Below are 19,787 nucleotides of genomic sequence, written 5' to 3' on the forward strand. Positions count from 1 at the left end.
AGAAATAAGGCCTTAAACTAAGCATTTTACCATATATCTTTAATGATCCTTAGTCACAAGTTGTTGAGATAAAAATAAATGACCCCCAGCTACCTGGCAATGGTTATTAGAAAATTATTAGTTAAGATATCAGAATGAAATCAGTATTTATTACCAGTAACTGAGTATTTGATTGACTGGTTTCCTTTTCTGCTTTCCTCTTTTGTTAGAAGAGTAGTGAATAAATATGTATTAGAGTTTAGTTTTTTGAAATAAGCTCAGTTTTGTTGTGGGGTCACTGCTTATTCAGTTTATCTCTATAGCTTCTGCTTTATAGCAATTTCTGAATCATATGTAATGTATATAAAAGCAAACTCACCCTTTTGTGATCCTGAAAGGTTTCTGCATCAAAATAGTGAGATAGGGAGAAGCTGACCTCTCAGGCTGGATTTCCTAGAACAGAATTTACTTCATCTTGACCTTAATCTTTCAGAGCCAGAAACGTCATGTGAACTTTCTTGATCAGGAGTGTGTTCCTGCTGCAGGTGACAGCAGCAAAGGGCAGAGCCATGTTCCTGACTCAAATCCCTGATGCCCAAGTCAGTGGCAGAGTATGGATCTAATTCCTTGTATCCAGATGATCATCACATCCCCCACTTTTTGAGAAAATCTATATATGGATAGTCAAATTATAAATAGAAAATTTTGAGCCAATAATAACAAAGAGTTGATGTTATGATCTTGATAACCAGTGTCGCTGAACTGTAGTAACCTACGGCATCCAGGAAGGCACACTCTTCCTCAAACAGTGCTAGAATTACCCTGAAACCGTCTGGGTCCTTTGGACTTCCTGTATACCATCCGTTGATGCATTCGTTTTTATAGATGTCTATAACATTAACTGGGCTGTGTCTTTTCCACATTGGCAAGACTTAGTAAATTCTGTTTGGTTCTTCCTGCTTTCCTTCGGCAAGCTAATCTTATCTTTTCTGCTTTGAATTCACTAGTACATTACTTCCAATGGTAATCTTAGCTCCAGAATATAGTGACACCATTCTTCAGCTTCTTATATACTAAATAGATGTTAACCAGACTAATTCCTCATTTAGTCATAAATTTACCCTGAGAGTTTTACTTATAAGCATATGTACATATTATCAGAATCTTGACATTAGCATGTGCCATCTTTGCATGGTTTTGAAAACTGTATGCTCATTAGTTTTTATATTCTGTGCCTCTTTGCCATTGAGATTTAAAAGATGACATTTAGGGACACCTATGTGGCTCAGTTGGTTGAGCATCCAACTTTGGCTCAGGTCATGATCTCACAGTTCATGAAGTTCGAGCCCTGTATCAGTTTCATTGCTCTCTGCAGAGCCCACTTCGGATCCTCCGTCCCCCAGCCTCTCCACCCCTCCCCAGTTCATGCTTTCTCTCTCAAAAGTAAATAAAAACATTGGAAAATAAATAAATAGTCACATTTATATAATGTTAGAGAGAAGGAAAAATCATAAAACATGTTGATATCGTTATTGAAGAAAATATGCTAATCCAGCCGTGCTGTGCCTTATTCACTTCTTTATTCTCTGTAAGATTCGGTTCCACATACTAAGTTATTTACTTCCCTTTGTATAAGTAAGATTTCTTTTTCATATGTATTTGGATTCACTTCCCTCTTAGAGAAAGATAAATTCTAACAGGCTTGTAAGTGGTATGGATTTTTTCTTTAAAAACATGTTTTCTGTGCATGTTAGAAGTAGGGAAGAGAACATTAGCCTTCTGTAAAGTATAATGTGATGGCTGTCAAACTGGCTTTATTCAAAGACCTAGAAACAAACTGCTCCGCATAAAATGGTGCCCCAATAGGTGGAGGTAGTGATCAGGGACTGACAGGGAGAGCTTAAAACACCTAACTGAGGGTCTCTGCTTGTAGCTACCAATGAACCCATGAGATATCTTACATTAATTTTATGCCTGAAAATAGTTTCCTTCAATAATTGATCATTGAGGAAAACCTCTTTTCATCCTAACATTTATAATGAATAAACATCAGGAGTAATGTAACAAAATGCCTTTATACAATACTGAAGCTAATTGGAAGAATTTGACATTTTATGGATGGCCAAGTTCAGTATCTACTCTTCTTTTCAAACTTATTTTAAGAAATGACTTTCTGAATAAGGGAGCCTTGCCGTAACAGTTGGCAGTTAGGAGTTATTTTATAATTTTTATTTTAGCTCTTGAGATTTGATACTTCAGACCTAAGGCGGGTAGAATGCCTTTGATAGCAGTGTGACCTTTTTTGTATTAAGGTTATACAGTCGAGCAAGTTGTGTAGCCATGTGGCCACATATCTTTATTTTCTTCTGAGGTGACCAGAGACTTTGCCACAGGCTAAATATAAACCTTTTTCATGAGGCATCCACCCAAAATAAGAAACTCAATAATTTTTAAATGATCCTTTTATTTACCTTACCCAAGTATATTATTTTCCATGGACACATGCTTTTTGGGTTTCAAGGAGACTATACACTTTACAAATAGATTATTTCCTATAAAGTTTTATTTCTCTATTAAGTAAACAAAGAGGCACCCACCCTCTACACTTGTGTAGAGGCCTTCATAATGGGAAACAGTTGAATTTAAAAAAAAAAAAAAAGGTTGTTTGTCTTATATAAAGTTCAGGATAGATTCTCTTTGACTTTATTTATTTTAATATGAAATTTATTGTCAAATTGGTTTCCATACAACACCCAGTGCTCAGCCCAACAGGTGCCCTCCTCAATGCACATACCGACTTCCCCTCCCTCCCACCCCCCCATCAACCCTCAGTTTATTCTCAGTTTTTAAGAGTCTCTTATGGTTTGCCTCCCTCCCTCTCTTTTTTTTTCCCCGTCCCCTCCCCCATTGTCTTCTGTTAACTTTCTCAGGATCCACATAAGAGTGAAAACATATGGTATCTGTCTTTCTCTGTATGACTTATTTCACTTAGCCTAACACTGTCCAGTTCCATCCACGTTGCTACAAAAGGCCAGATTTCATTCTTTCTCATTGCCAAGTGGCTTTCCATTGTATATATAAACCACAACTTCTTTATCCATTCATCAGTTGAGGGACATTTAGGCTCTTTCCATAATTTGGCTATTGTTGAGAGTGCTGCTATAAACATTGGGGTACAAGTGCCCCTGTGCATCAGTACTCCTATATCCCTTGGGTAAATTCCTAGCAGTGCTATTGCTGGGTCATAGGGTAGGTCTATTTTTAATTTTCTGAGGAACCTCCACACTGTTTTCCAGAGCAGCTGCACCAGTTTGCATTCCCACCAACAGTGCAAGAGGGTTCCCATTTCTCCACATCCTCACCAGCATCTATAGTCTCCTGATTTGTTCATTTTAGCTACTCGATTGGTGTGAGTGGTTTTGATTTGTATTTCCCTGACGAGGAGTGACGTTGAGCATCTTTTCATGTGCATGTTGGCCATCCGGATGTCTTCTTTAGAGAAGTGTCTATTCATGTTTTCTGCCCATTTCTTCACTGGATTATTTTCTTTTTTCGGGTGTGGAGTTTGGTGAGTTCTTTATAGATTTTGCATACTAGCCCTTTGTCCAATATGTCATTTACAAATATCTTTTCCCATTCCGTCGGTTGTCTTTGACTTTAGAAAAATAGGTGACTATATTCAGGTTCTCCAGGGAAACAGAACTAGTAGGAGAGAGATTTATTCTGAAGAATTGGCTCACACAGTTATGAGGGCTGAGAATTCCAGCAGTGTTATGTCTGCAAGGCTGGTGACCCAGGAAAACCAGTGGTATAATTCAGTTTGAGTCTAAAGGCCTGAGAACAGAGGAGCTGATGCTTGAAATCCAAGTCCAAGGGCCTGAGAAGATGAGATGAGATATTCCAACTTCATAGGAAGCAAAAAAGGCATGTTCTTCCTTCCTCTACCTTTTGTTCTATTCAGGCCCTGGACAGATGCATGATGTCCACCCACATTGAGGAGGGAAGTCTACTGAGTCCACTGATTCAGTGCTCATCTCATCCAGAAATACTTTCACAGACATACACAGAAATAGTGTTTAGTGTGTCTAGTCAAGTGAGACGTAAAATTAACCATCACAAGTGACTAAAAAAAGTAGTTAAGTATGTACTTTCATTATCTGTCGTTGTGTTATTAGGGAGCATGTGCAAACTACTAACATCCTTGTGTCATTAAACTTTAAAAACTATGTATTTCAATTATTTATGTGCCTATCCTCTCCATCAGGCTGTTAGTTCTTGAGTCATCATCATCATCATAGCTACCATCTAGTGATTGCTGAACAAGAACCTGGTTTACATATCTTGTTAAGTGAGTGAATGAATCAATCAGTAGATTCTGGAAAATCTAGAGTTTTAGAGAGCCTATAATCTAGCCTGAAATAACATAACCCAAACTCCTTCAGTATCCAATAAGATTTTGCTTTCTTTCTTCTTAAAATGATTATGAAACTAGAAATAACTTAATAGTTGATGAAATACATAAAGAAGCATAGGGCTAGCGAGAAACCAGGTTCAACTTCCAGCTCCATGATCTCAGGCAAATCTGTGACTTCTCCGTGTCTCAGATTCTTTATCTATAAAAAGAGGATAATAGAAGAATTTACCCTGCAGAGTTGTGACTGGAGTTCCTGGTACCTATGTGCCCAGGAAGTATTAGTTGTTAGTAGTGGTAACAGTGAGAGGAAAATCAGTTCTCAATGCTGCTAGTAGTAGCAGCATCAAGATTTTGATGTACCTTGTCATGTTCCAAGTCTTTTTGCCTGAGCCCTTCTAATAATGTGCACTTCAATGAAGTATACACTCATTTTTTAAATTAGTCTAAGTGGAAGAGGTAGGTGGACTATCTGGAAGAAAAATGTACCATGTGTTGTAAGAACAAGTGTCAACCTTTGTTTAAAGTTTAACCAGTTTTCTACTTGAGGGCAGTAATCTAGAATTGACCATTTTGAGTAACTTCTTGCCAGAGTTTCTAGGATATTGGTCATCGCTTTCCCATCATGAGTTTCCAGTGTTCTTGGAAGTGAATGAATCAAACTTCAATGAGACTTAAGACAAGCTGAAGCTGATTGTTAAAAAACTATAGTAATGAAATATCTATTGTGCAGACGAAAAGAATTCAACTATATTTAAAATTTTTAAAGCAAATAAAATTCATAATTGAACTATAGGGTAAGAAAGCATATTCTATAATATATCTGTTGTTTCTGACACAGCATGGTTCATTATTAATGTTAACATTTGTATTATAACTCTTTGCCAAATTAAATTAAATTAAATTAAATTAAATTAAATTAAATATTATGGAGAACTGGTTAGGTGCTTGATGATATCAAAAAGATTTTCATTCACACATTTATATTTACCTCCTACTCTATGTGGGCTCCACATAACAATAAATAAGTCTCTACCCTCTTCGAACTTGAATAGTGAAGGACTGTATGTATAACATAATTACACAATATTATATGATTATAATAAGAAAAAAGGCTATAGCTTTAAAGTGTAGGGCATTGTGAAATTATATAATATAGAGACATTCTAGAATATCTAGAATGGTCTGAGGTATATGTAGTAATTCACATAAGAGATGTGGCAAGTCTGTGATACCATACTACACTGTAATTCAGCAACCTGCAAGGTAAGATTGAATCTACGTTTTGGCTACATTAATGCTTCAAGAAATAGAATGTTTAGATTTGCAATCAAGATCCAGAGCTCACTGCCTCCCGTGGACACACCAAAACTATAACTACATATAAAACAACTTATCAGGGTGCCTGGGTGGCTCAGTCGATTAAGCGTCTGACTTCGGCTCAGGTCATGATCTCATGGTTTGTGAGCTCAATCCCCACGTCAGGCTCTGTGCTGACAGCTCAGAGCCGGAAGCCCACTTTGGAATCTGTGACTCCCTCTCTCTGCCCTTCTCCTGCTTACACTCTTGTCTCTCAAAAAATAAATGTTAAAAAATTGTTTTTGTTTAAAAACAACTATCTCCAAGAACAACTTGAAGACTAGCAGACCTAAGATTTTACACAACTAAGGATATAAAGAAATAGTCGCATCAAGATGACCAGGAGTGGCAAAGAGGCAGAGACAGTCTACTAAACTCAGGACTCATACCTCCCCAGCATGGCAACAAATGGGAGGATATCATGACTGCAAAGGCCCTCTCTGAGGATCAGGGGTCCAGTACTCACATTGGGTTCTCTGACCCAGGAAACCTGCACTGGGAAGATGAGCTCCCATAACATCTGGCTTTGAAAACCAGTGGGGCTTAAGTCCAGAAGAGCCAGAAGACAGCAGGAAATCAAGACTCCACTCATAAAGGGCATGTGCACAGTCTCACTTGCTCTGAGTCCCAGAGCAGAGGCAAGAGTTTGAAAAGTACCTGTGTCACATGTGAATGAGATTCATTGACTAATTTAATTGACTAAATTTAGGGCACAGAACTAATTTGGGATCTGTTGGAACTTTATCCAGGGATAGAAGTACTGTGAATGCCATTTTTTTTTTTCACTCCCCTTCTGCCTACTTGTCCTGAGTAGCTGCCCTACCTAACAGGTGCTGTTTCTGACACTATCCATCTACAGTGCTAGCACTTCTTGCCCTACCCTGGCATTTCCCTGCAAATTGCCTCACCCAACCCACCAGCTCTGGCCAGTGCTCCTCTCAAGTGGCTGTCTGCCTCACCACACCTGATGGGTGGCCTTGGTGACAGTGGCACTGCCTCAGGTAACCTCACCCCACCACAACCAGTGATTGGCCCTCCACCCTGCCACACCCAGAGGGTGGTGTTGGGTGGGATGGGTAACCAGGAGAGTTTCCACTACAGGGCCCCACAGGATAGTTTCTATATAGAGCTACTCCTTTGAGACAAGGAGACATAACTGATCTACTCAATATATAGAAGCAAACACAGAGAGTCAGGGGGCAAAATGAAGAGAAGGAAAAACGTGTTCCAAATGAAAGAACAAGACAAAACTGCAGAGAACAAATAAATGAAATAAACAATCCACCAGATAAAAAGTTCAAAGAAATGGTCATAATGATGCTTATTGATCTTGGGAGAAGAATGGTTGAATACAATGAGAACTTCAACAGAGAGATAGAAAATACAAAAGAGAGCCAATCAGCTGAAGAATACAATAACTGAAATGAAAAGCTAGAATCAACAGCAGATGCAGAAGATGCAGAAGTACAGATTCTCTAAGATTAGGGTAGGGGTAGGGGAGAATCACCAAATGAGAACAAAAAGAAAAGAAAATTTTTAAAAGTGACAATAGTTTAAGGGACAACATTAAGCATACTAACACTCACATTATTGGGGTTCCAAAAGGCGAAGAGAGAGAGAGAGGGACAGAAAACCTGCTTGAAGAAATAATGCCACAAAACTTCCCTAACCTGGTGAAGGAAGAAAACACTCAACTCCAGGAAGCACAGAGAGCCCCAAAAAGATGAACCCAAAGATACCCATACCAAGACACATTATAATCAAGATGTCTGAAGTTAAAGATAAAGAGATAATCTTATAAGCAGCAAAAGAAAAACAACTAGTTACATACAAGGGAGCCTGTATAAAATTATCAGCTGATATTTCAGCAGAAACTTTATAGGCCAGAGGGAGTGGTATGATATATTCAAACTGCTGAAAGGAAAACAACAACAACAACAATATTCTACCTGGCAAGGTTATCATTCAGCATTGAAAGCGAGATAAGGAGATTCCTCAATAAGCAAAAGCTAAAGGAGTTTATCACCACTAAACTGACCTTACAAGAAACTTTAAAAGATACTTCATTAAACGGAAAAGGAAAAGCCATAATTGGCAATAAGAAAATTATTAAAGAAAAAAAATCTCACTGGTATAAGTAAAGATATAGTAAAGGTACTAGGTCAACCACTTATATAACTATTATGGAGTTTAAAAGACAAAAGTAATAAAAATTTTCTATATCTACAATAATTATTCAAAGAATACACAAAATATGTGTAAAATATGATGTCAAAAAATGTACTGGGGAGACTGAAAATCTAATGCTTTAGAATGTGCTTGAACTTTAGTGACCATCAACTTAATACAGACTGGTATATACCTAGGAAGTTATATATGAACTTTATGGTAACCACAAATGAAATGCCTACAATAGATATACAAAAAATTGAGAGTAAGGAATAAAAACATAACCCTAAAGACAGTCACAAAATCATACGGGAAGAAAGCAAGAGAAAAAGGAACAGAGAACTACAAAAACAACCAGAAAACAATCAACAAAATGGCAATAAGTACATATCTACATATCTGTCAGTAATTAAATGTAAATAGACTAAATGCTCCCATCAAAAGAAATAGGGTGGCTGAATAGATTAAAAAAAAAAAGACCGACTTATACATTACCTACAGAGACTCACTTGAGATGTAAAAACACACATAGGGGTGCCTGGGTGGCTCAATCAGTTAAGCATTCAAGTCTTGATTTCAGCTCAGGTCACGATCCCAGGGTGGTGAGACTGAGCCCTGCATCAGGCTCTCTGCTGAGCATGGAGCCTGCTTAAGATTCTCTCTCTGTCCCTCTGCCCCCTCCCCTGCTCTTTCTCTCTAAAAAAATAAAAGCACACATAGACTGAAAATGAAGGAATGGAAAAAGATATTTCATGCAGATAGAAGCAAAAAAAAAAAAAAAAAAAGCAAAATAGACTTTAAAACAAAGATTGTAACAAGAAAAAGAAAGGCATGACATAATGATGAAGGGATCACTCCAACAAGAGGGTAATCAAGTGTCTTTTCCAACCACAACTGTAGTATTACAAGAAGAAAAGTGGAAAAAATACAGACAGTGGAGGCTACACAATATGCTAACTAAACAACCAAGGGGTCAGTGAACAAAGAGGAAAGAAAAAAATTCCTAGAGATGAGTGAAAGAGTCGGACGCTTACCCAACTGAGGCACCCAGTCACCCCCAATGGCATTTTTTACAGAACTCAAACAACTAATTCTAACATTTGCATGGTACCAAAAAAGCCCCCCAATAACCAAAGCAACCTTGAGAAGGAAGAGCAAAGCTGGAGGAATCACGCTTGCTGTTTTCAGACTATACTACAAAGCTGAGTAATCAAAACAGTTTACTACTGGCACAAAAACAGACACATAGACCAATGCAACTGACTAAAGAGTGCAGAAATCTGTGGTCAGGAGGTTTGAGGTCAGGAGGTCAATCAATGTATTGACCTATGGTTAATTAGTCTTCAACAAAGAAGGTAAGGATATACAACGGTTAAAAGACAGTCTCTTCAGTAAATGGTGTTGAGAAAACTGGACAGCTATGTGCAAAAGAATGAAACTGGGCCACTTATACTATATACAAAAATAAACTCAAAATGGATTAAAGACTTAAAGGTCATAGTGGAAACCATAAGACTCTTAGAAGAAAACATAGGCAATAAACTCTGACATCATCTGTCTCCTCAGGCAAGGGCAACAAAAGCAAAAATAAACAAATGGGACTATATCAAATAAGAACGGTTTTACATAACAAAACCAAAACAAAAAGGCAGCCTACTGAATGGAAGAAGATATTTGCAAATAACTTGTCTCTAGCTGTGAAAGTCCTAGATGGCATCTTCTTCCAATAGAAGGTGCTTCCTCTCTATTGGAAACCTGTTGTTTAGTGTAGCCACCTTCATTAATTATCTTCACTAGATCTTCTGGAGAACTTCCTGCAGCTTCCACATCAGCACTTGCTGCTTCACCTTGCACTTGATGTTATGAAGAATTTTCTTTCTTTAAACCTCATGAGCCAACCTCTGCCAGCTTCAGACTTTTCTTCTGCAGCTTCTTCACCTCTCTCAGCCTTCACAGATCTGAAGAGAGTTAAGGTCTTGCTCTGGGATTAGGCTTTGATTTAAGGTAATGTTGTGGCTGGTTTGATCTTCCATCCAGACCGCTAACGCTTTCTCCATATCAACAAGAAGGCTATTTCACTTTCTTATCATTTGTGCCTTCGCAGGAGTAGCACTTTTACTTTCCTTCAAGAACTTTTCCTTTTCATTCTCAACTTGGCTAACTAGAGCATGAGGCCTAGCTTTTGGCCTACCGTGGCTTTTGACATACCTTGCTCACTAAGCTTAATCATTTCTACCTTTCTATTCAAGTGAGAGATGTGCAGCTCATCCTTTCACTTGAACACTTAGACGGCACTGCAGGGTTATTAATTGACCTCATGTCAATATTGTTGTGTCTCGGGGAATAGGGAGGCCTGAGGAGAGGGAGAGAGAGAGAGATGGTGGAACAGCGGGCTGGTGAAGCAGTCAGAACACATACCACATTTACCGACTAAGTTTACCATCTTTTTTTTTTTTTTTTTTTTTAATTTTTTTTTTCAACGTTTATTTATTTTTGGGACAGAGAGAGACAGAGCATGAATGGGGGAGGGGCAGAGAGAGAGGGAGACACAGAATCGGAAACAGGCTCCAGGCTCTGAGCCATCAGCCCAGAGCCCGAGGCGGGGCTCGAACTCACGGACCGCGAGATCGTGACCTGGCTGAAGTTGGACGCTTAACCGACTGCGCCACCCAGGCGCCCCTGCGACTAAGTTTACCATCTTATGTGAGCACAGTTTGTGGTACCCCAAAGCAATTACAGTAGTAATATCAAAGATCACTTATCACAGATCATTATAACACATAGAATAATAATGGGAAAGTTTGAAATATTGTGAAAATTACCAAAATGTGACACAGAGACATGAAGAGAGCAGATGCTGTAGGAAAAAATGGTGCTGACAGATTTCTCGATGCAGGGTTGCCATTAATCTTCAACTGTTTAAAAAAACAGACAAACACAATGTCTGCAAAATGCAGTAAAACAAAGTATGCCTGTAGTTCACTGAAGAAACCAAAACTAAGCTAGAACGCTGGCCGCAAAGGGAGCAGAGAAGTATATTTTTGAGTTTTCTAAACTCTTCAAAAAAATGAAGGCTCACCAGTAGAAGGTTGAAATAGATGCTGATGGGGTCCGGCTATAGTATCCCAAAGGGATGTACCAGCAAATGTTTCCCTGGTGCAGCTGGGAAGGATAAGAAAAGAACTAGCTATATGAAAACTTGGGGGGGGTGCATTCTAAGCGGAGGAAAAACAGTTAAAGAGGCCTGGAAGTGAGAAAGAGTATTAATCGACCTTAAAAACAAATGGCAAAAGTATAGACCTCCTCCCCCCACCAAAAAAAAAAAAAAAAAAAAAAAAATGGTGATTTCAGGAAACTCAAATTTTCATTTAGAGCATTACTACACTAAGTAAAGAGGCTGCCACATCCCCAGTCTAATCCTCCTCTACACTCATGCAGAGAGTGGTCCTCTGTTTAGCCAGGAGTTGTGGAAGATTCCTTTCTCTCATGTGTCAAGAAACCTGACAGTGACACGAATGTGGAATCGAGGATGAAAAACACAACATAGCCACAACAGCTACGGTGCATCCATCCATTTACCTTAAATGATGAGAGGGTCGGAGAGAAAGATTGAGCCTGGTACAGGAAGGTCAGTGGCAAGATTCAGGTGCCCCATACAGGGTGGCTTCTGGTTCCAAAAGAGAAGACAATAAGAGGTCCTGGAGTCCTGTGGCCAGAGAGATAAATATACCATAAATTCAGAATATTAAACCTTAGAGACACTCTAATCCACCCCTGCCCCTTCATTTTACAGGTGAGAATTTGACAGAGTGGTTGAACATATTGTTGAGGGTGATAAAGTCTGTGGAACATCGGGACTAGAACCCCTTAATAGCAAACATACCGTTTTACCATGTGCTTCACTGTAAAGTCCCTCTTTTCATGGTCATTATCTAATGCTGAGATGCATATGTGGTAGCTAATCTAGGATTTTGTTAGCTGGTGGTCAGTTTAACATTTAGCTCCATATCCGTCAAGATGGTGTTCAGAACAACTGCTTTTGAGTAACGATGGCAGAGAAATTAAAGTATTTTAAAAATTCTGAATACTACTACTTCCTTTAACCCGATCCAGCCCTACTCCCAAGAATATGCTTCGTTCCACCCTTAGTGAATTTCACTGCCAAAGTTGGTTGTGTTTTTTAAAAATTTTGCAAAAATGGTGAAAAAGAGCCACAGCTTTAGAAAGAGGGTCATAAAAAACAGGAGGTCATAAAAACATGACTTAAATGAAGAATCCCCTCTAAAGTGTCATGAAAGCTAGCCTAGTTTCTTCATTAGTTTGAGTGGCAGATCCAATTATAGAAGAAAAATGATATTATACTATTGACCTTTTTACCAGATTGAATCTTTAACCCACTGGGCTTCGTGTACTTTTTGCATTCCATATTTGGTTATTTTTGACACAGATTAAACTCCCAACTCTAGAAGAGCTCAACGATATTTGAATTAAGCAATAAAATATCTAAACACTGTTGCCTGGGGAGTCACAGGCATTATGCTTCCATGTAGAGGAATAACCGGTATTTGTTGGGATTAGATGGTATGATAGTTGAATTGGATTATGCAACCAGAAGACACATACCCATTTATAAAATGTGCTTTAAAAATCTTTTTAAAAACGTTATTTCTGCTAGTCTTCAATACCACGATGCAATAAGTTATATTATCCCCTAAAGTCACTTAACAAAATAAGGTGTCACTAAAAGAAGCGATTGTGAAAATCCAGAATTATATATAACATAGCCTATCCCAGAAATACCACAAACCCTATTCTCTGCTATTAGTAAACTGTAGAATATTTTGTTTTATAAAATGGGAAGTAATATTTACAGGTAATATGTTTTATCTAAAGTCACCTTTATCCCAAGACCTTTCGAGAAAAACGGAAAGTTGAATTGTCTTATGATGGTCAAAGAAGCAGTTTACAAGGGCTATAAATGACATCCAACTTTCTTATGGCTTGTTAGCAATCAGTTCTGAGAATTCTGAACCCAAGTATCACTGACCACCAGGTTCTGAAGGAAAATGTTTATACATCCCCACTGGATCATCTCTGAAAGGTTGAGTCGGTGGTGTGGGGTGATAGAACAAGCAAAAGATTCTTTTCTCTCACTAGAGGGTTTGGGAATTAGAGTGTCAAGGGGAGAGGCACAAGCTGTGTTGGCTGCCTTTGTCCCATAGCTTTTAGAATATCCTTTGTGGAAGGAGACAAAGAAAACTTCTTCCATAAGAATAATGGTGCCCTAAGGAAAAAACATCTGTTCTCTTGTTGAGTGCAGTCTCTTTAAGGGAAACAGCAGCAATCTGCCTCGAGTTAAAAGGTGGGCTTATTCCCACCTCCACACTTCTGAGCTGCGCTCCAGTTGACTGCTCCAATCTGATGTTGGAGGCCGGTGTAAACAATGAAGCCCTTTATCTAAACATTTAAATCCTCCTCTCTTCCCCTGTTTCAGCCCACGCAGGAGCCTGTGGAATTGACTTAACAGAAGGCATATTTTCTCGTGAATTTTGGGCTTGGGAAAAAATTCTTAGTTTGGAATATGAAGAGGGGGGCATTAACTTAAAGTTTAAACATGCCTGGTATACATGAGTACAATATAAAGGTCGAGCGAGCAGGAGAATGGGCTAGCACCCCAAGATTGGTTGGGGAAAGCTGTGGATTGCTTCATGAGATTTTATTATTTTGATCTTTTTACTTCCCAAAAGATGGAGGTAAAGTGGAGTAGTGATATCCTAGATACTCATAGGAAAAGTAAGGGGTTTGGAGGGAGATGAGGAAAAGACATTAAGGGGAAGAAATCGGGTTCAGATTTCCTAATTTGTCTTCTCTCTGCCTGGCACCAAGTTAAAGCCTCTTTTCATCAGGTAGATTGCAGTCCAATCTGGCTAAAGCAGTTGAAGTGCTGGGAGGGGATGGCCAAGGGGGTGAAGGAATGGGGTTCCTGCATGTTCTGATGCCCACAGGGGCCTGATAGGAAATCTAAGAGACGAGCCTGAAAGTTCTGCTCAGTCTGAGGGAGCCAGGTGCCCTGGCCTTGGCCAGTGTTGCTTCATGAGAATTGGGGCTCGGAATGGCCTGATTTTTCCGAAGCCAGAAATCCTTTTTTGCTGTCGTTGTTAAAATCTCCCAATTTTTTAAATAGTATAACAGATTGGAATGTATTTGCCAGGTCGGCTAGTTTTCCAACTCAAGTTAATGGGCTTCCCCCTCTTTGGAGGTTTTGGGACCTTAAAACTGGAATTTATGACTCATAGAAAGTGAAGGGAATAAAATTTTTCCCTCTCACTCATTTAATAAATGTTCATGTCAACAAATACCAAAGCTGTATCCATCAGTAGTCACAGTGGATACAAAGATGGGTACAAAGATACAGTCCTGCCTATAGATCCCACTGTACTTAGGAGACAGATAAACCGGAAATTACGTTATAGTGAACTTCCTGTAATTAAACAGGTATTCCCAAGGTGGGGTCCGCTCTGAAGGGCATCCAGTCGTTTTTTGGATGGGAGCTGTGTCTTAAAGGAGTCCATCAGTTAAAGAGAGTAGGTACTTTATCGGAGAAGCAGGAGGTACAAAAAGCAGGTGAAAAAGAGCAAAAGGTATATGTGAAGAATTCAGGGGTGTTTACTACAATTAAATGATAATCGAATCAAAACCAATGATACTAATTAAAAAACAGATCCTCCTCCAAAAAACAAAACTGGCTTCTCAAGACCCATCCCAGATCTCCTGAGTCAGAATCACTGAGGTATTTTTTAGTAGGCACTCTAGGTGACTCATGATCAGGCTTGGGTGACTTCGTCTCTAGTAGAGATGGTGTCAAATCTGAAAATAGGATAGTTCGCCTGGATTCGAAGCTGGGCTCCATTCCTTAACTAGCTGGCTATTATGGGTAAGGCAGTTAGCCTCTTTGTGCTTAAAGCTTCTGTACCTGAAAAATAGAGCTAGAGTGTCAACTTAATAAGATTGTCTTGAGAATTCAATACTTAGAACATTATCGTTATCCTGCTCACCACTTGATTCCCAGCCCATAGTACTGGGACAGGTCCAGAATAATTACTCAGTAAATATCTGCTGAATGACTAAGACTAAGTGGGTATAAACGGGCCAGATCACTGGAGTCCTTAGTTTTGCTTATTATTGTAGGTACAACCTCAGGGTAGTCACCGTCTCTCCTCTACCTAATCTTCCTGGAACCGTATTAGTTACCCACCCCTCCCCCAGTGATTCATTTGAAAAACAAAACCAAAAAACAGAAGTAGCTCCTATACCAAAAGATTTCTAGAGTACACATTAGAAAGAAAAAATAAACACAATGCACTATTTCCCTGTAGTAAAGTGAGAAAACTTTGTGAATCACTGCTGCTTTATAAAATTAACAGCTTTATTTCATTTTGTTCTTCTCTCTTCACCTAAGGCTGCTGTTGTACCATCTGCTCAGACACTTAAAATTACTGACTTCAGTTTCAGTGACTTTGAGCTGTCTGACCTAGAAACGGCACTGTGTACAATTCGGATGTTCACTGACCTCAACCTTGTGCAGAACTTCCAGATGAAACATGAGGTAGGAATAAGTCATGTCCTTTGGAAAAGTGAAAAGTGTGTGTGTGTGTGTGTGTGTGTGTGTGTGTGTGCGCGTGTGTGTGTGTTAAGAGAGAATTAGTATGAATAGGGATTTTTAAGTCTCAGCAATTAATATACTGTCACCTAATGCATCCCTGAGATTTTCAAAGAAAAATGATCAACCCTAACAAGACATGTATTGGATTTTTACTATGCATCAAACACCAGGTGGAAGAATAGGGGACATTATCCCCAATAGTGGGAGCAGGATGTACAAAGCCAGGAGAACAGAGTGGGGATGGGCTGGGAGCCTTAGTGGAGGGGGAGTGAGAGTGGCAAGGGAAGCAAGTGGAGAGGAAGGTTATGATGCAAATCATATGTAACCTTGTAAGCTGTTCAGAGGAATTTGGATTTTATTCTGAAAAACAGTGGTGAGTCACTGAAGAATTTTAAACGGAAGTAACTTGATCTCATTGCAGAGGTTATGATCACACAGGCCAGGGAAGGACCAAAACAGAGTGAACTCCTTTGGAAATAAGGGAGTACAGGCGCTTGATGTGAAGCCAAGCTTGTGGTTCGAACAAGAGGGGTTACCTCTGTGGGGTGTGGATGAAAACCGGTTTTAACCCCTGTTGATTACTTATTCACCTCTCAGAAAACAGCAAGACTTCAGGCAGAATCTTCTAATACCAGCTGCAGAGTGCAGGGAAAATCTTCATAATGGCTATGTGTATTAGCATCAAAGAATAAGGGAGAATAGAAAGGATTGTTTGAAAACAAAATGTAGTAATTTACCTTTAAAGTTGTTTTTTTTTTTTTTTTTTTTTTTTGGTTTGTTTGTTCTTTCCCTGGTCAGTTGAATTTCTAGTCTTCTTATACAGGTTTCCTGTCTGGAAATTTAAATACCTTGAAGGCCTCTACTATTTAGCAATCCATTAATTCATAAAATGAAAATTTATTAACATAAACAGTGTACCCAGCACTGTGCTAAGTATTCATTTGAGCGAAGAGCTGTCCTGCTCTCAAAAGCCTCACACAGTTAGGAATGAAAACTCAGGACTAATAGAGCTAACGGTGATATAGTGTCATTTATGGTATTCTTGGGGTATTCTTTCTTAAATTTAGCCAAAGTTTCTATTACTCTTGGATGAAAACAAAGAACTACTATCTGTGAAGTCTAATTAATACTTCACTCTTACTAGAACATGTTGATTAAGGGATATCACGTCATTTGATTATTTCAAGAAGCCCTCAAGAAAGGTTCTCTGGTTGTTATTGTCTCTGTTTTCAAATGAAGAAATTCAGATAGCATGATAAGAGTAAAAATCATGAATTTTGAGTTATAGCCCTACTAGTGAGTAGCTCTTATTTCCTTAAGCACTTAATCTCTCAAGTTCTCAGTTTCACAGTCTGTTAGTTGGGGATAATGGTATGACTTCCTTATGAGGGTCTTGTGAGAATAACACATGCATCGATGTGATTGTCTGTTTGTATGCATGTGTATGTGTGTAGATGGTGTTTTGCTGCTTAACACAGTACCTAAGACAGTTGTAGAGTACATGTCACTTCTTCCTTCAGCCAAATTTGACAATGGTTGTATCACCCCATCCAATTTCTCTACTATAGGTTATAGGGCTCATTTAAAAAAAAATAATGTTTATTTTTGAGAGAGAGAGAGAGAGAGAGAGCAGGGGAGGGGCAGAGAGAGAGGGAGACACAGAATCCAAAGCAGGCTCCAAGCCGTCAGCACAGAGCCCGACGCGGAGCTTGAACCCACCAACCATGAGACCATGACTTGAGCCCAAGTCGGACCCTCAACCCACTGAGCCTCCCAGGCGCCCCTTATAGGGCTCATTTTTAATAGCCTTTTCTACTAATGGAATAAAGACCTCATTTAAGGCCAGTTCTAAATGTGAATCTCGGTTCTGCTTCTTGCTAGTTACAGGACCTTAAAAAGCAAGATAGCATTTCAAATCCCTTTCCATTCTCAGATTTCCTTACTTTAAACTAGCAATGATGCTGTTTAAAGGGCCTGGCCAGAACAAAGGAATGTGTGATCCTTTTACCTGTTTATGAAATTCTTATAAGTTGACTTATTTCTTAAAAACCCATACATTTTCAGATAGCATTTGAGTGTCGCATATGAAGATAGTCACTCAGAATTTCTTTAGCAATCTTTATTCTTACCTTTCCTTCAATTTTTGACTATTAGGCAGATACTTTTCCTCTGTGTCTCATTCATTTGCTCTCCTTTTCTGTTTGATGAACTACTGTTCTGATTCTGGCAAACATCAATTTGAATAGCAGTCATTCTGATTGACCTTCCTGCCTTAGTGACTCTTCTGTCATGTTTATTTCAGATATTCTTGTCAGTATAGTTTTAGGATGATAAAATTAAAACGTTATTGCTGGTGAGGATGTTAGCATCATGACAAAGAATATTTCCTACTGAAAGATATGTCAAGTCTTCATGTCTCTTCTTGGCTTCCAGATCTTGAGTCACTCTCCTATTAACATCACAACCATTGCTCTTGCTCATCTATGAAATGGACTCTTGACTCAACTTGAACAAATCTGCATGTGCTGTGCTTATTTTCACATTCTGTCTGTTACATGTCATTCCTCCTGAATGGACTGTCCCACTTGAAAGTCTGCCCCACTTCCTGCCACAACATGCTTTTCTCTTCCTCAGAGCCTGACTCAACCTTAGGTTTAACTTCACTCCACTTGGAATACTGTTGAAAATTTGTTTTCTCGATTGGATTTATTTCCTTTGTATGTGCACTTTTATTATTTTCACTACTGATTGAGCCTCTTGAAGGCAGGAGCTGAGCTATTTTCTGTTTCTTCTCTTTCTCCCAGAGCATTTTGAGTCTGCCACCCAGGACTTAGGAAGCCTCTGTAATTGTTGGAGACTGATTCAGGGTACTGAGCATGCTCCCTAGAGTCATCCAAATTGCACATAATTATTCAGTAGTCCTGTACAAAAGACTGTATTTCAGATTTGAACATGCCAAGCATATCCATCAAGCACTGAGCCGACCTGACCATAATTTTCCTAAATGTTGTTAAGAACATCCTGATAGGCCTATAAATATAGAGAGCAAACTGCTGGTTGCCAAAGGGAAAGGGGTTGGGGGGGATGGGCAAAATGGGTGAGGAAGAGTAGGAGCTACAGGCCTCCACTTACGTGTGGAATGAATAAGTCACAGGAATGAATGGCAAATCATAGGGAATACAGTCAGTAATGTTGTAATAGCATTGTGTGGTGACAGATGGTCGCTACACTTGTGGTGAACATAGCATGACATATAGAGAAGTACTATGTTGTGTACCTGAAACTAATGTAACATTCTATGTTAACTATACTCAAATAAAAAAATGTTTTTAAAAGATCTCCTGATAACAGAATCTAAAACTGTATTTAAATCTAGTTTCTAACTATTATATCCATTGGATGACCCAGTTCTCTTAGGCCCTTCTTGTTAGAAGCATAACTGAATAGTCCATCAGGAATTGTATTTCACAAAGTCATTTTGGTCATTATTTAACATTATATGATATGTGTGCATATTTAGTTGCATCTACAGATTTATGATTAGTAAAGAGATATGTTCATAGGTTAAATTTCTGTGTTTTCCTGCATATTTTCCTTGAGTATTTAATTAATCACCAGTAATTTTCTGTAACACTTTACAGTTTCTAAGCATATGAAAGAAAGTTTAGAGCTCTTACTTAAAGTTCTGCTAATAAGATGAAGCTATCATCTTTCTAGCTGATTTTGTTCAGAAATGGTCACGATGAAAGAAACTGCAATATACTCGGTATTAACACATGTCAGTCGTAGTCACACAGAAATCCTCTGCTAAGTATGGTGACTTGGAGGTTCAAGAGCTATGGGACATTAGGGTTGCTTGTTATCAGAATTCCCTGTGAACTGTGTTATAGAACAGGAACAAAAAGACCAAAAAAGAAAAGGAAGGTTATGAGAGCACAGATTTTCTACCAAATCCCATGTAAGCAATTTCTACCAACAATGAAGAAACCTTGTTTTTGGCCTGCTTCTACAGCCAGTCATTCTGTGTTGAATATTGTTAAAGCAACATTCTTTTCCCTGGTACTTTTTCCATATCCCAGGGCAATGCTTTTTGTGTTTGAACTATCTCCAGGGATATACGTAGGAAGAAGTACATATTTATTTTTACGGATCCCCCAAAGTATAGTAAATCATTCAGAATGGAAGAGAGGCAGACTCTGATGCTAA

General features: G+C 38.8%; 1 protein-coding gene and 1 long non-coding RNA gene across 12 annotated transcripts in view; one reads left to right on the forward strand and one right to left on the reverse strand.

Annotated features, from left to right (window-relative positions):
• The window catches only part of PDE5A (phosphodiesterase 5A), a 141,021-nt gene that overhangs the window by 90,327 nt on the left and 30,907 nt on the right, over positions 1-19,787 (forward strand). For 4 of the 7 annotated variants that reach the window (XM_045468760.1, XM_045468785.1, XM_045468778.1 and 1 more), the window contains exon 12: positions 15,378-15,524. The exons of the other annotated variants lie outside the window; for them this stretch is intronic. In XM_045468760.1, the coding sequence (XP_045324716.1) occupies positions 15,378-15,524 (147 nt within the window). The remainder of the gene's footprint in view (positions 1-15,377; positions 15,525-19,787) is intronic. 7 annotated transcript variants of the gene reach the window in all.
• LOC123593266 overlaps positions 9,555-19,787 on the reverse strand; it is a 32,463-nt gene continuing 22,230 nt past the window's right edge. Inside the window, exons 3-5 of one of the 5 annotated variants that reach the window (XR_006710226.1) lie at positions 10,998-11,624; positions 10,741-10,833; positions 9,555-10,271 (exon numbers count right to left, since the gene is read on the reverse strand). This is a non-coding gene — a long non-coding RNA (uncharacterized LOC123593266). Of the gene's footprint in view, positions 10,272-10,606; positions 11,625-19,787 lie in introns of those variants that run through there. The other 4 variants (XR_006710227.1, XR_006710223.1, XR_006710222.1 and 1 more) reach the window with 4 other exon arrangements.

This window comes from Leopardus geoffroyi, chromosome B1 (assembly GCF_018350155.1).
Source record: "Leopardus geoffroyi isolate Oge1 chromosome B1, O.geoffroyi_Oge1_pat1.0, whole genome shotgun sequence".
Lineage (NCBI taxonomy): Eukaryota > Metazoa > Chordata > Mammalia > Carnivora > Felidae > Leopardus > Leopardus geoffroyi.